The sequence below is a fragment of the Pan paniscus genome, chromosome 15, assembly GCF_029289425.2.
Source record: "Pan paniscus chromosome 15, NHGRI_mPanPan1-v2.0_pri, whole genome shotgun sequence".
NCBI classification, from domain to species: domain Eukaryota; kingdom Metazoa; phylum Chordata; class Mammalia; order Primates; family Hominidae; genus Pan; species Pan paniscus.
The window spans coordinates 75,126,757-75,139,938 of record NC_073264.2 but is presented as its reverse complement, the minus strand read 5'-3'; the positions used below and the strand labels follow the sequence as shown (position 1 = coordinate 75,139,938).

The 13,182-nt window shown below is 42.6% G+C and overlaps 1 protein-coding gene across 10 annotated transcripts in view; it reads right to left on the bottom strand.

The window, feature by feature from the left end:
• The window catches only part of BBOF1 (basal body orientation factor 1), a 64,680-nt gene that overhangs the window by 33,934 nt on the left and 17,564 nt on the right, over positions 1–13,182 (bottom strand). For 8 of the 10 annotated variants that reach the window (XR_008620927.2, XR_008620926.2, XM_003824160.5 and 5 more), the window contains 4 exons: positions 9,427–9,507; positions 4,254–4,324; positions 2,315–2,459; positions 192–685 (listed from right to left, as the gene is read on the bottom strand). Coding sequence is in view for 8 of the 10 variants with exons in the window: in XM_003824160.5 (XP_003824208.2) it covers positions 192–685; positions 2,315–2,459; positions 4,254–4,324; positions 9,427–9,507 (791 nt within the window). In the remaining 2 variants the exon portion in view is untranslated. The remainder of the gene's footprint in view (positions 1–191; positions 686–2,314; positions 2,460–4,253; positions 4,325–9,426; positions 9,508–13,182) is intronic. The other 2 variants (XM_055097825.2, XM_034937812.3) reach the window with 1 other exon arrangement.

Here is a 13,182-nt window from a genome sequence, read left to right as displayed (position 1 = left end):
GTCCAAAGCCCCACATGCTATGCTAAGCCTAGAGATTACAAAGATGAATAAGTCAGTTCCTGTCCTCAAGTAACCTACTGAGAAATCTATTTAATACTTGAATATTATAAAACTAAACTTTTCAGACTTCCTCTTTCTGTAAAGGACACAAAAATAGCAGCAAAAAAATAATAATAAAGTATTGCTAGTACCATTTTTCGGCCTCCAGAAGATCCTGATTCACACTATTGGTGCTGTGCTCTCTGCCATCAAATGTTCTGATTTTGGGATATTCTGTTCTTCCTGTACATGCTGCTCTCATTTTTAAATTGAAAGCAGCTTGTGCTATCTGCTTATAATGCTTCCTGCTAATTAGGATCTGTTGCTTCACTTGGTGCAGAGCATCTAAAAAGAATCTTTCCACTTCTGTTCTCTCATCCAGTATGTTCTTGGCCAGCTTCTTCACACGATTCATTTCCCTGTCCTTCATCTGAAGAAGGTGCTGCAGCTTGTCAATTTCTACCTGACCTGCTTGGTTCTCTATCATTGCGTGTTGCTGCAGTTTTAAAACTTCACTCTCAAACTCTTTGGTCATGTAACTCAGAGCAGTCTCCAAGTTTACTACCTTCTTCTGAAGGGTTTGGATTTGTGATCTCTGCTGGACAAGTTGCATAATCTTTTCCTTAACCAACAGATCATTGATCTCCTAAAAACAGAAAGATGAGAGGTGATTTTTTTTTCTTTTGAGGTGGAGTCTTGCTCTGTCGCCCAGGCTGAAGGGCAGTGGCACAATCTCAGCTCACTGCAACCTCCATCTCCTGGGTTCAAGCAATTCTCCTACCTCAGGCTCCTGAGTAGCTGGGATTACAGGTGCCCATCACCACGCCCAGCTAATTTTTGCAATTTTAGTAGAGACAGGGTTTCACCATGTTTGCCAGGCTGGTCTCGAATTCCTGACCTCAGGTGATCTGCCTGCCTCAGCCAGCATAACAGACGTGAGCCACTGCGCCCGGCTGATTTTTTTTTTTTTAATCATTCCAGAACTTAGGAAGTTCCTTACTAATTTCCATTACTTCATGAGATTTAAGTTTTATGCCAAGCTGAGGTGATATTTTGGTATTCTATATAGAGAGTAACAAACATCCTAGGGTCCTTGTCTGGACTTGGGAAGGCAATCTACTAATTATTAATTGTGCTAATTAAGAAACTTTCTTGCAGCCATGAAAAAGAATGAAGGGCTGAGCATGGTGGCTCATGCCTGTAATCCTGGAGCTTTGGGAGGCCAAGGTGGGTGGATCACCTGAGGTCAGGAGTTCGAGATCAGCCTGGCCAACATAGCAAAACCCTGTCTCTACTAAAAAATGCAAAAATTAGCTGGCCGTGGTGGTGCATGCCTGTAGTCCCAGCTACTCAGGAGGCTGGGTCAGGAGAATCACTCGAACCCAGGAGGTAGAGGTTGCAGTGAGCCAAGATCATGCCACTGCATTCTAGCCTGGGTGAGAGTGAGACTCCATCTTTCTCTCTCTCTCTATAACTATATAGTAAAACATTAATAACTATATTAGAAACTATGGCATCTCCTTGTTGCCTATCCCAATATCTATTTTCCCTTTCCCTTTCCTCCATAGTAATAAAACCCCAACTTCATTCAGAAAGGCAGTTAAGTCCAGCTGAAAATTCCCAGTCTCCCTTGAAGTTCAGCATAACCATTTTCTAGTCAATGATATGTAAATAGAAATGTGTGTAGGACTTCCAGAAAGACCTCTTAAACGAGAGGCACACTTTTTTCCTTTTTTCTTCCTTCCTGCTATTTAAAGGAATGGTTAGAGCTCCAGCAGCGCCCCCCAGGCTGTGAGGTGAGTTTGAGGATGTAAGCCAAGTGTTGCAGAGCAGAGTTAAGGAAGCTGAGTGTCTATTAACTTTGTGGCACTACCATTCCTGCTGTGGATTGCTTACCTCCAGGCCTCCTTTAGGTGAAAGAATAAACCCTTGTGTGGTGATGTCACTGATGTCAGGACTGTTACTCACCGCTAAATGTATTCCTAAGTGACTCAGGGACCAACTCTAAGCAAAGAAAAATGAATATTCTAAGGTAGTAGAGGATAAGGGTCATATTTATGTTTCTGATATATTCTTTATAAGTTGAGTCTAGTGCTTCTTATAAGCATTATAAGATTGAGTATTTAACCTTTTCAGATAAAAAAAGTGCATCATCCAGACAGATGAAAATGGTCTCATTGTCCTTATATATCATTATTATACCCAATTTTTGGTATTTACCAACCCAATCCTTAAATAAAGAAAAGAAGGACACCAAGTCTAAATGAGAGGGAACCTTTTGATGTAAAAGTAAAGTATGACTCTCTTGCAACTTCTGGGAGTTTTTTTGTAGAGCGTCAGTTTCCTTCAGGTGATATGCCAGAGCTTTCTGGAGATAAACATTCTCTTTAAAAACATTTCTTCCAGCATCGTTCAATTGCCTGAAATAGATATAAGATCTCAAAACACAGGTCTAACTTTTAGATATCGCCAAAATAGAAAAATGATTGCTTCACCACCTGCACCCCCAATATTATCAATAGTGACTACCACTTATTTAGCTTATGGTGGGTACTCAGTAGTTAGGTGGGAATCTTGTAATTAAGTTTTCACCCAATTAAAAAGTGAAAATGGCTGAATGCAGTGGCTCACATCTATAATCCCAGCACTTTGAGAGGCTGAGACGGGAGGATCACTTGAGCCTAGGAATTTGGGACCAGCCTAGGCAACATAGTGAGACCCAATCTCTAAAGAAAATCTAAAAAATTAGCCAGATGTGGTGGTTTGCACCTGTAGTCTGTCGCAGCTACTCAGGAAGCTGAGGAAGGAGAACCACTTGAGCCCAAGAAGTCAAGGCTACAGCAGTGAGCCATGATTGTACCACTGCACTCCAGCCTGGGTGACAGAGCGAGACCCTGTCTCAAAAATAAATAAATAAATAAATAAATAAATAAATAAATAAATAAAGTGAAAAAGGACGGGTTACTTCTAGTGCAAGGCAGTTAAGAGCAGGTATGAGTCTCCCATGCTCTTTCCTGTCCACATGACTAGACATGAAAAACTCCAACACGGCAGAGGTGCAAGAAGGAAGCAGCCAGGTTCCTGAATCATCCCTGGAGGAGAGCTGCCAGACCCATACAGGATTGTTCGATGAACAAGAAATAAACCATTAAGACCTGAGAGTTAGATGTACTTCCACTAATATACCTCATGACAACCCTGCAAGATTGCTACTATTAGCCATGGTTTTACTATTTATTTATTTTTATAAACTCAGATTACTGGAAGAAGTAAATTAGCCCTACTTTTAGTTGAAGAAATTTAACTTCAAGAAAGTTAAGAAATGTGGCTTGGTACAGTGACTCACATCTGTAATCCCAACACTTGGGAAGCCCGAGGCGGGTGGATTGCTTGAGCCCCGGAGTTCGAGACCAGCCCGGGCAAAACCCAGTCTCTACAAAAAATACAAAAATTAGCTGGGCGTGGTGGCACATGCCTGTAGTCCCAGCTACTCTGGAGGCTGACGTGAGAGGATCACTTGAGCCCAGGCAGTGGAGGATGCAGTGAACCATGATGATGCCAATGTACTCCAGCCTGGGTGACAGAGCCAGACCCTGTCTCAAAAACAAAGAATCAAACAAAAAGGTAAGAAATCTTCCTACAGTTAGTTAGTATACATGTTGAGAACCAAAGTCAAGTGCAGGCTGGGCACGGTGGCTCATGCCTATAATCCCAGCACTTTGGAACGTTGAGGTGGGTGGATAACTTGAGGTCAGGAGTTCGAGATCAGCCCGGCCAACATGGCGAAACCCTGTCTCTACTAAAAATACAACAATTAGCCGTGTGTGGTGGTGGGTGCCTGTAATCCCAGCTACTCAGGAGGCTGAGACAGGAGAATAGCCTGAACTCGGGAGGCAGAGGTTGCAGTGAGCCAAGCTCATGCCGCTGTACTCCAGCCTGGATGACAGAACAAGACTCCATCTCAAAAAATAAATCAATAAATAAGTAAGTTCAAAGCCCAGGATCTTTCCACCACACAATGCTGCCACAGAAAGAGTAGAGGAAAAAGGGGTGGGAGTATACAAAGAGAAAGAAACAGGGAGGGACAGTAGACCAGAAAATTTGAAGCAAGTAAGCCAGAACAGAAGGGGGAAGACAAGAAAGTAAGAAGAAAAGAGACCAGCAAAGAGGTAAGAGAGGTAATCAGAGTCAGAAAGAAGGCAGCAGTCTCTTACACAATAGCCTCATGGTGGGCTCTCTCTGCTAGCATTATTATCTTCTTTTCAGCCTCTTGTTCTAGTCGGTGCTAAAAAAGAAAATGGGCTGCTTAAATAATTACGCCCCTAACAACAAATTTTACTCATCAAAAGGTATTTATTTTAGAATGTCAAATAAAAAACTCCTGTCCCCATGACCTGAAAGAACTCCAAGCACTGGTGGAGAAGCCGACAAAGAGGACAGTGTGAACACAGGAACCTTAGGGTTCCTCCCCATTTTCCCACTTAAGGAAGCAATATGACATATAAATAGGGGAGAAAATTCAATTCCATGTTGGAAAGCAGAATGAGGAGGAATTTCTGCTAAATGCACTGAAATGAGAGTCATTCATTTATTCATTCAGGAATGGTAGCCCTCAGGACTAGGCTGTTCTCAGTAGCCTCTCCCTCTACTCCACCCTAATCTTGATCTCTTTTTTACTTGGTGTAGAAAATAAAAATTAGAAGTGCTTGGTCAGTCTAAAAATTACTATGAGCATTGTCCGGGCGCGGTGGCTCATGCCTGTAATCCCAGCCTTTTGGGAGGCTGAGGTGGGTGGATGACCTGAGGTCAGGAGTTCAAGACCAGCCTGACCAACATGGAGAAACCCCATCTCTACTAAAAATACAAAATTAGCCCGGTGTGGTGGCACATGCCTATAATCCCAGCTTCTCGGTAGGCTGAGGCAGGAGAATCACTTGAACCCGGGAGGCAGAGTTTGTGGTAAGCCAAGATCGCGCCATTGCACTCCAGCTGGCCAACAAGAGTGAAACTCCATCTCAAGAAAATAAATAAATAAAAAATAAAAGAATACTATGAGCATTAATAATTACCAGACTGTTTTAGATACTGAAATTCTGTAGTGAACAAAACAGACAAGGTCCCTGATCTCATGAAGCTTATATTCTAGGGTGAAATCTAAACAATAAGCAATAATTATCATGTTTTGAGCATTTACTATGTGCCAGGAACAGTTCTAAGAATGTTACATGTATCATTTATTTGTCACAGCAACCCTATTATATAGATACTACTATTATGCCCAAAAGCAGGGACTGAGGAAACAGAAACAGAAAGGTTGGCCGGGCCTGCTCGCTCATGTTTGTAATCCTAGCACTTTGGGAGGTCAAGGCGGGATGACTGGAGCTCAGGAGTTCAAGCCCAGCTGAACAACATAGGGAGACCCCATCTCTGGGAGTATCCCTCTGTTGCCCAGGCTAGAGTACAGTGGCGTGATCTCAGCTCACTGCAACCTCTGCCTCCTGGGTTCAATCGATTCTTTCACCTCAGCCTCTCGAGTACCTGGGATTACAGGCACCTACCATCATGCCCAGCTAATTTTTGTATTTTTGTAGAGACGGGGTTTCACCATGTTGGCCAGGCTGGTCTTGAATTCCTGACCTCAGGTGATCCACCCGCCTCAGCCTCCCAAAGTGCTGGGATTACAGGCATGAGCCACTGCGCCTGGCCAAAAAAAAATTTTTTTAATTAGGCATGGTGGTGTGCACCTGTGGTCCCAGCTACTCAGAAGACTGAGCCAGGAGGATTGTATGAGACTGGGAGGTAGAGGCTGCAGTGAGCCATGGTTGCGCCACTGCACTCCAGCCTGGGTGACTCTGTTTTAAAAAAAAAAAAAAAGAGAAGAAGTTGGTGACTTGCCCAAAGTCACAAAGCTAGTAAGTGGCAGAGCAGGGATTTATATGCAGGCAATCTGATGCTATACAGTCCCCTAACAAGTAAACAAATAAAAAGAATTAATAGACTGTGATAAATGCTATCAGTGAAATAAATGGGGTAATAAGGTAGATAGTAACTAGAGGAGGTCGTTTTATTATTTATTTATTTATTTATTTTATTATTATTGTTTTGAGACAGAGTCTCACTCTGTCACCCAGGCTGGAGTGCAGTGGCATCATCTCGGCTCACTGCAACATCTGTCTCCCGAGTTCAGGTGATTCTCATGTCTCAGCCTCCCAAGTAGCTGGGACTACAGGCGTGCACCACCATGCCCAGCTAATTTTTGTATTTTTAGTACAGACAGGGTTTCACTATGTTGGCCAGGCTGGTCTCAAACTCCTCTCCTCAAGTGATCCGCCGGCCTTGGCCTCCCAAAGTGCTGGGATTATAGGCGTGAGCCACCGTACCCAGCCTCATTTTAGATTGGAGTTTAGGAAATCTCTCTCTAAAGAAATGATATCTGAGCTCTAAATAAGAATGATCCAGAGCTGGAGGAACAGCATTCCAGAAGGAGGGACTAGCAATATAAAAATATGGCTGTAGAGGCCAGGAGTGGTGGCTCACACCTGTAATCCAAGCACTTTGGGAGGCTGAAGCGGGCAGGTCACCTGAGGTCAGGAGTTCGAGACCAGCCTGGTCAACATGGTGAAACCCTGTCTCTACTAAAAATACAAAAATTAGCTACTCAGGAGGCTGAGGCAGGAGAACCAGTTGAACCCAGGAGGCAGAGGTTGCAGTGAGCCGAGATCATGCCACTGCACTCCAACCTAGGTGACAAAGTGAGACTCTGTCTTAAAATATATATATATATATATAAATGTAGGACAGGGCTTTGTGATTCAAAGAACAGAAAGAAATAAATGGGAAAATCAAACCAAACACCAATGATCTGGGAAATCCTTTATATGGCCGGCTGGGGCATGCTGAGGTATAAAGTAAATGAACAGGCTGATTGGAAAGCCCAATGCCATGAAGCTGCAGCACCGGGGCTCAAACCAGCACAGGAGAAATATCCATGAAGTTTGTACCTAACATGGAGAGGCAGACCCTGCTGTGATGTCCAAACCAACATTCATTCCCATCCTTCTTTTTCCTCCCCAGCTTCCACTAATGGCGAGGAAAACAAACATTCACTTTCCCAGTAGTGTGTGTGTGTGTGTGTGTGTGTGTGTGTGTGTGTGTGTGTGTATAAGAGAGAGAGAGAGAAACAGAGTGAGAGAGAGAAAGAGGAAGAGAGAGAGAGAAGGACAGGGTCTTACTCTGTCATCCAGGCTGGAATACAGTGACACAAGCATGGCTCACTGCAGCCCCGAATTCCTGGGCTCAAGCAATCCTCGAGCCTCAGTCTCCAGAGTAGGTGGGAGAACAGTGTGTGCCGCCCAGCATTCTTTATAACATGGTTCTGGTCAGTGAGATGTAAGATGAAATGTGCTAACAGCTTCTGGGAAAGTTGTTATGGCTTCCAGATAAAAGGGACAGACACAGCTGGAGCCTCCCTTCTTGTCTTGAACACAGAGCTTCAAACTGCAGTTAACTACCTTGTAACCATGAAGGAAAGGCCAGCAGCCATCTGCTCTCATATATAAAAATCCTATTTACATAAGCACTGTTACTCGGGTATTCTGTAAACTGACCAACTCTTTCTAACCTTTATTTTCTACACCAAGTAGAAAAGAGATCAAGATTAGGGTGGAATAGGAGAGGCTCCTGAGAACAGCCTATTCCTGAGGGCTTCCATTGCTGACAGTGCCAGGGAGGGTCTCAGAGGGAAAGCACCAGGGTGCTGCTCTTGCCTCATTTCCTCCAGGTTATTCCATACACAAACTGGAACCTAGAGCCACTTTCTATAGCAATTCCTTTTATCTAAACCCCATAGGAGCAAGGCATGGTAGCTCATGCCTGTGATCCCAACACTTTGGGAGGTCAAGGCAGAAGGATTGCTGGAGCCCAGGAGTTCGAGACCAGCAACATAATGAGACCCCATTTCAGTTTTGTTGTTGTTGTTGTTGTTGTTGTTTGAGACAGAGTCTCACTTTATCACCCAGGATGGAGGGCAGTGGAGCAGTCTTGGCTCACTGCAACCACTGCCTCCTGGGTTCAAGCAATTCTCCCGTCTCAGCCTCCTGAGTAGCTGGGATTACAGGTGCACACCACCATGCCTGGCTAATTTTTGTATTTTTAGTAGAGATGGGGTTTCACCATGTTGGCCAGGCTGGTCTCAAACTTCTGGCCTCAAGTGATCCGCCCACCTTGGCCTACCAAAGTGCTGGGATTACAGGAGTGAGCCACCACACCAGGCCCAGCAAGACCCCATTTCTACAAAAAATAAAAATTAGCTAGGTGTGATGATACATGCCTGTAGCCCCAACTACTTAGGAGGCTGAGGTAGGAGGATTGCTTGAATCCAGGAGGTGGAGGTCAAGGCTGCAGTGAGCTGTGACTGAACCACTGCACTCCAGCCTGGGCGACAGAGCAAGACCCTGTCTCAAATAAACAAACAAGCAATCAAACAAAACCTCATTTGACCCACCCTCAAGTGCCTACATTCCTACCAATTTCTGAAAGAATATATTTAATTATTCCCTAAGAATAAAAAGTTAAAGAAAGGATTAAAATAAAGAACAACCATGAGGCCTCTGAAAGAATTCTGTAGAAGTGTTCCAATGTACTTCCCACAATTCGGAGAGTTAACTTCAGAAACACAGAAATTAAGTTGGAGTTGGAAGCTGTGTTGTGCTAAGGAACTTTTTTTTATTTGAGAAGGAGTCTTGCTCTACCACCCAGGATGGAGTGCAGTGGTGCAATATCGCCTCACTGCAACCTCTGCCTCCTGAGTTCAAGCAATTCTTCTGCCTCAGCCTCCTGAGTAGCTGGGACTACAGGCATGTGCCACCATGCCCGGCTAATTTTTGTATTTTTGTAGAGATAGGGTCAGGCTGGTCTCGAACTCCTGACCTGAGACGATCCACCTGCCTCGGCCTCCCAAAGTGCTGGGATTACAGGCGTGAGCCACCGTGCCCAGCCTAAGCAACATTTTTTATTAACATCTTTAGCTCGGCTTGACTAAGGAAACATCTTTGCACACATACGAGAGTGATTTCTCCACTCCCATCTTCCCTATATAATGGGAGTACACATAGCTTTAGTCTCACCAGGGGAGTATCAAGCTGAGGGAGACATGTCCCAAAGCCTTCAGAAGAGGACAAGAATCTCTGAATGAGAGAGAAAACAAGGACTAGATATTGAGATTTCTAGAAGGTTTTATTTTCCCTCATTGTATTGTGCTATAATTTGATAACAATCTTCTAATCTTCTATTAAGATACCAAATGGAAGGCTGATGTTTCAGAATGCATATAAATACACTTATGTTCTAGTAAACAAAACATTTTAAATTAACCCTAATAATCTGTACCTTTTCTTCAAAAAATCTGCTTTCCAGTCTTCTAAGAGTCTCCTGATATATCCGCTCTGTGTTTCTTAAATTCTCTTTCAGCTAAAATTAAAATAACAAACAAACAAAAATGATCAATAGAAAATGGGGGTCATTGAGCACATTCTCAGAAAATTATCAATAAGGAAACGCTTTCTGTTATACGTTACCTCTTAATCCTGAACACACAGAAAAAATCTGTGTTCCTGCCTCCGAGTACCAAATTTCCCTCAATCTTCTACAGATTGATAACATTAGTACAGTAGTCCTCCTTATGTGCAGTTTCACTTTTTGCAGTTTCAGATAACTGCAGTCAATGATTTTTCAAAAATATTAAGAGGCTGAGCACGGTGGCTCACACCTGTAATCCCAGCACTTTGGGAGGCTAAGGTGGGCAGATCGCTTGAAGAAGTCTGAGACCAGCCTGGGCAACATGGCCAAACCCTGTCTCTACAAAAAATACAAAAATTAGCTGAGTGTGGTGGTGCACACCTGTAGTTCCAGCTACTCCAGAACTAAGGCTGAGGTGGGAGGATCACTTGGGCCCAAGAGGCAGAGACTGCAGTGAGCCCACATTGCTCCAGCCTGGGCAACAGAGCGAGACTAGTCTCAAAAAATATATATATATATGTTTTGGAAGAGAGAGAGACAACATTAACAAGACTTTAAAAATTAGTATCAACATACAAGTTTATAGAAATATGTACTATCCTACTATCCCATTGTATGTGGAGATGGATTTTTCATCTACCATTAGACTCCCTCAAAAATCTATAAATTAATAAAGCTTTCAAAAGGTAAGTAGGCAGCACACACCACAAACCTTTAAAAGTTCATGTTCATTAACCCATAAATTCTACTAAGAAGTTATCCTAAAAACTAAAGATAGAGGTTGGGTACAGTGGCTCATGCCTGTAATCCCAGTACTTTGGGAGGCCGAGGCGGGTGGATGACCTGAGGTCCAGGAGTTCCAGACCAGCCTGACCAACATGGTGAAACCCCCGTCTCTACTAAATACAAAAAAAAAAAAAATTAGCCGGGCATGATGCCACATGCCTGTAATCCCAGCTACTTGGGACGCTGAGGCAGGAGAATCGCTTGAACCCAGGAGGCAGAAGTTGCAGTAAGCCGAGATTGCATCATTGCACTCCAACCTGGGCAACAAAAGTGAAACTCCGTCTCAAAAAAACAAAAACAAAACTAAAGATATAGAAAAAGATTTCATTCCTTAGATGATCCCCACAGTTTATAATAGTGAAAAATTAGGAAAAAGTCCAAATGTCCAACAGCAAGCAACCAATTAATAAATTAAGATATATCTACCCAATGGAATTCCATGCATCTATTGAAAAAATGTTATAGAAAATATTTAATGGCATTGAAAAATGTTCACAATATATAAAGTGAAAAATCAGGTTAACAATTTATATCATGACTTCACTTTTGTAAAAATAACATATAGCTATTTTTAGAAGTTTCTACAGCAAAGGAAAAAAGAAACTATACAATCGTTACATAGTGTAATTGTAAGGGATGGATCATTTTTATTTTCTAATTTTATCAGCCAAGCTAAATTTGCTGTAATGAGTATTATCATTTTGTCAAAAGAAGACTAAAACTATTTAAAAAATAATAACTGCAATCTAACAATATATGCAATATATGCTTCTTCGGTTAATCGGGTATATGGAAAACATTTTTTTCTTTTTCATTTCTTTCTTCTTTTTTTCTTTTTTTGGAGACAGGATCTGGCTCTGTTTCCCAGGCTGGAGTGAAGTGATTTTTTTGTAGAGATGGTGTTCTGCCACGTTGCCTAGGCTGGTCTTGAACTCCTGGGCTCAAGTATTCTACCCACCTTAGCCTCTCAAAGTGCTGTTATTACAGGCATGAGCCACTGTGCCCAGCCAGAAATAATTTTTTTCTTTAAAACATACACTTTGAATACCTTTTGAGAATCTCAATTTAGTTTTCTTTGCAATTTGTATAATGAATTCTACATACACAGTATAATTGATTTTCTTTCCTAATGTATACCTCCTAATTTAAAATTCATGGACCCTCACACCTGCCACAATTCTGCCACATTTGGGATTCCACAGAACCACCTTATTCGTTCCCATAAGCCAATATCTTTTGAATTTTAAGTCTTCCTCAAAGGCACACTTTGAAAGGTCTGAAATCTATTTCTCCACTAGGTGGAAACACTGTTCTTTAAAAAAATTACAACATGGGCTACTTGAATATGTACAACTAGTTCTTAATTCATTTGAATTCAGAATGTATATCTGTATATAGGCTATTTTAAGAGTTCATGAAAAGTTAATTATGTTGATTCAATCTACAGCATTTTCATATAAAACATAACTTGTATTCCTTCCAGAAAAGTTGACATTCCTTATGTTTTTAACAAAAGACCCGCTCAGCATTTAGCAAAGATTAATTCAACATTACTATGTATCTTGTATTTCAATGAATACAAAGGACAACACTGTTCACACCTCAAGTGAGTGCAATCTATTAGGGGAGATAAGATAAATGATACATAAATATAATATCAAGACAATATCTTTAGGTACATAAAAAGACAAGATAAAAAAGACAGAATGGGGCTAAGTGGTATAAAAAAGATAGAAAATGCTATGGGAACATACAGAAAAGAAAATTATTCCTTTTTTTTTTTTTGAAACAGAGTTTCGCTCTTGTTGCCCAGGCCAGAGTGCAATGGCACGATCTCAGCTCACTGCAACCTCCGCCTCCCAGGTTCAAGCGATTCTCCTGCCTCAGCCTCCCGAGTAGCTGGGATTACAGGCATGTGCCACACCAGGCCCAGGTAATTTTGTATTTTTAGTAGAGACAGGGTTTCTCCATGTTGGTCAGGCTGGTCTTGAACTCCCGACCTCAGGTCATCCGCCTGCCTCGGCCTCCCAAAGTGCTGGTATTACAGGCGTGAGCCACCATGCCTGGCCGAAAATTATTACTTTTAAACAGGACTCTAGGAGAAGACCTCATGGAGAACACGAATTTGAGCTGAGCCTTTGAAAGACAGGTGGCTGGGCATGGTGGCTCATGCCTGTAAGCCTAGCACTTTGGGAGGCCCAGGCAGGCAGACTGCTTGAGCCCAGGAGTTCGAGACCAGCCTGGGCAACAGTGAAACCCCATCTCAAAAAAAAAAAAAAAAAAAAAATTAGCCAGGTGTGATGGTGCGTGCCTGTAGTCCTAGCTACTCAGGAGCCTGAAATAAGAGGATCACTTGAGCCCAGGGAAGTAGAGGCTGCAGTGAGCCATGACTACACCAATGCACTCCAGCCTGGGTAAAAGAGCGAGACTCTGTCTCAAGAAAAGAAAAAAGAAAAAAAAAAAGAGGCCAGGCGTGGTGGTTCACACCTGTAATCCCAGCACTTTGGGAGGCCGAGGTGGGCAGATCACAAGGTCAGGAGATTGAGACTATCCTGGCCAGCATGGTGAAACCCTGTCTCTACTAAAAAATACAAAAAATTAGCCGGGCATGGTGGCACGTGCCTATAGTCCCAGCTACTCAGGAGGCTGAGGCAGGAGAATCGCTTGAACCTGGGAGGCAGAGGTTGCAGTGAGCCAAGATCATACCACTGCACTCCAGCCTGGGCAACAGAGCAAAACTCTGTCTCAAAAAAAAAAAAAAGAAAATATTTTAATGGGCCAAGATCTACCAGGAATATATTTTAGATAAAAGACAGTGTGAACAATGAAACAAAGAGACAA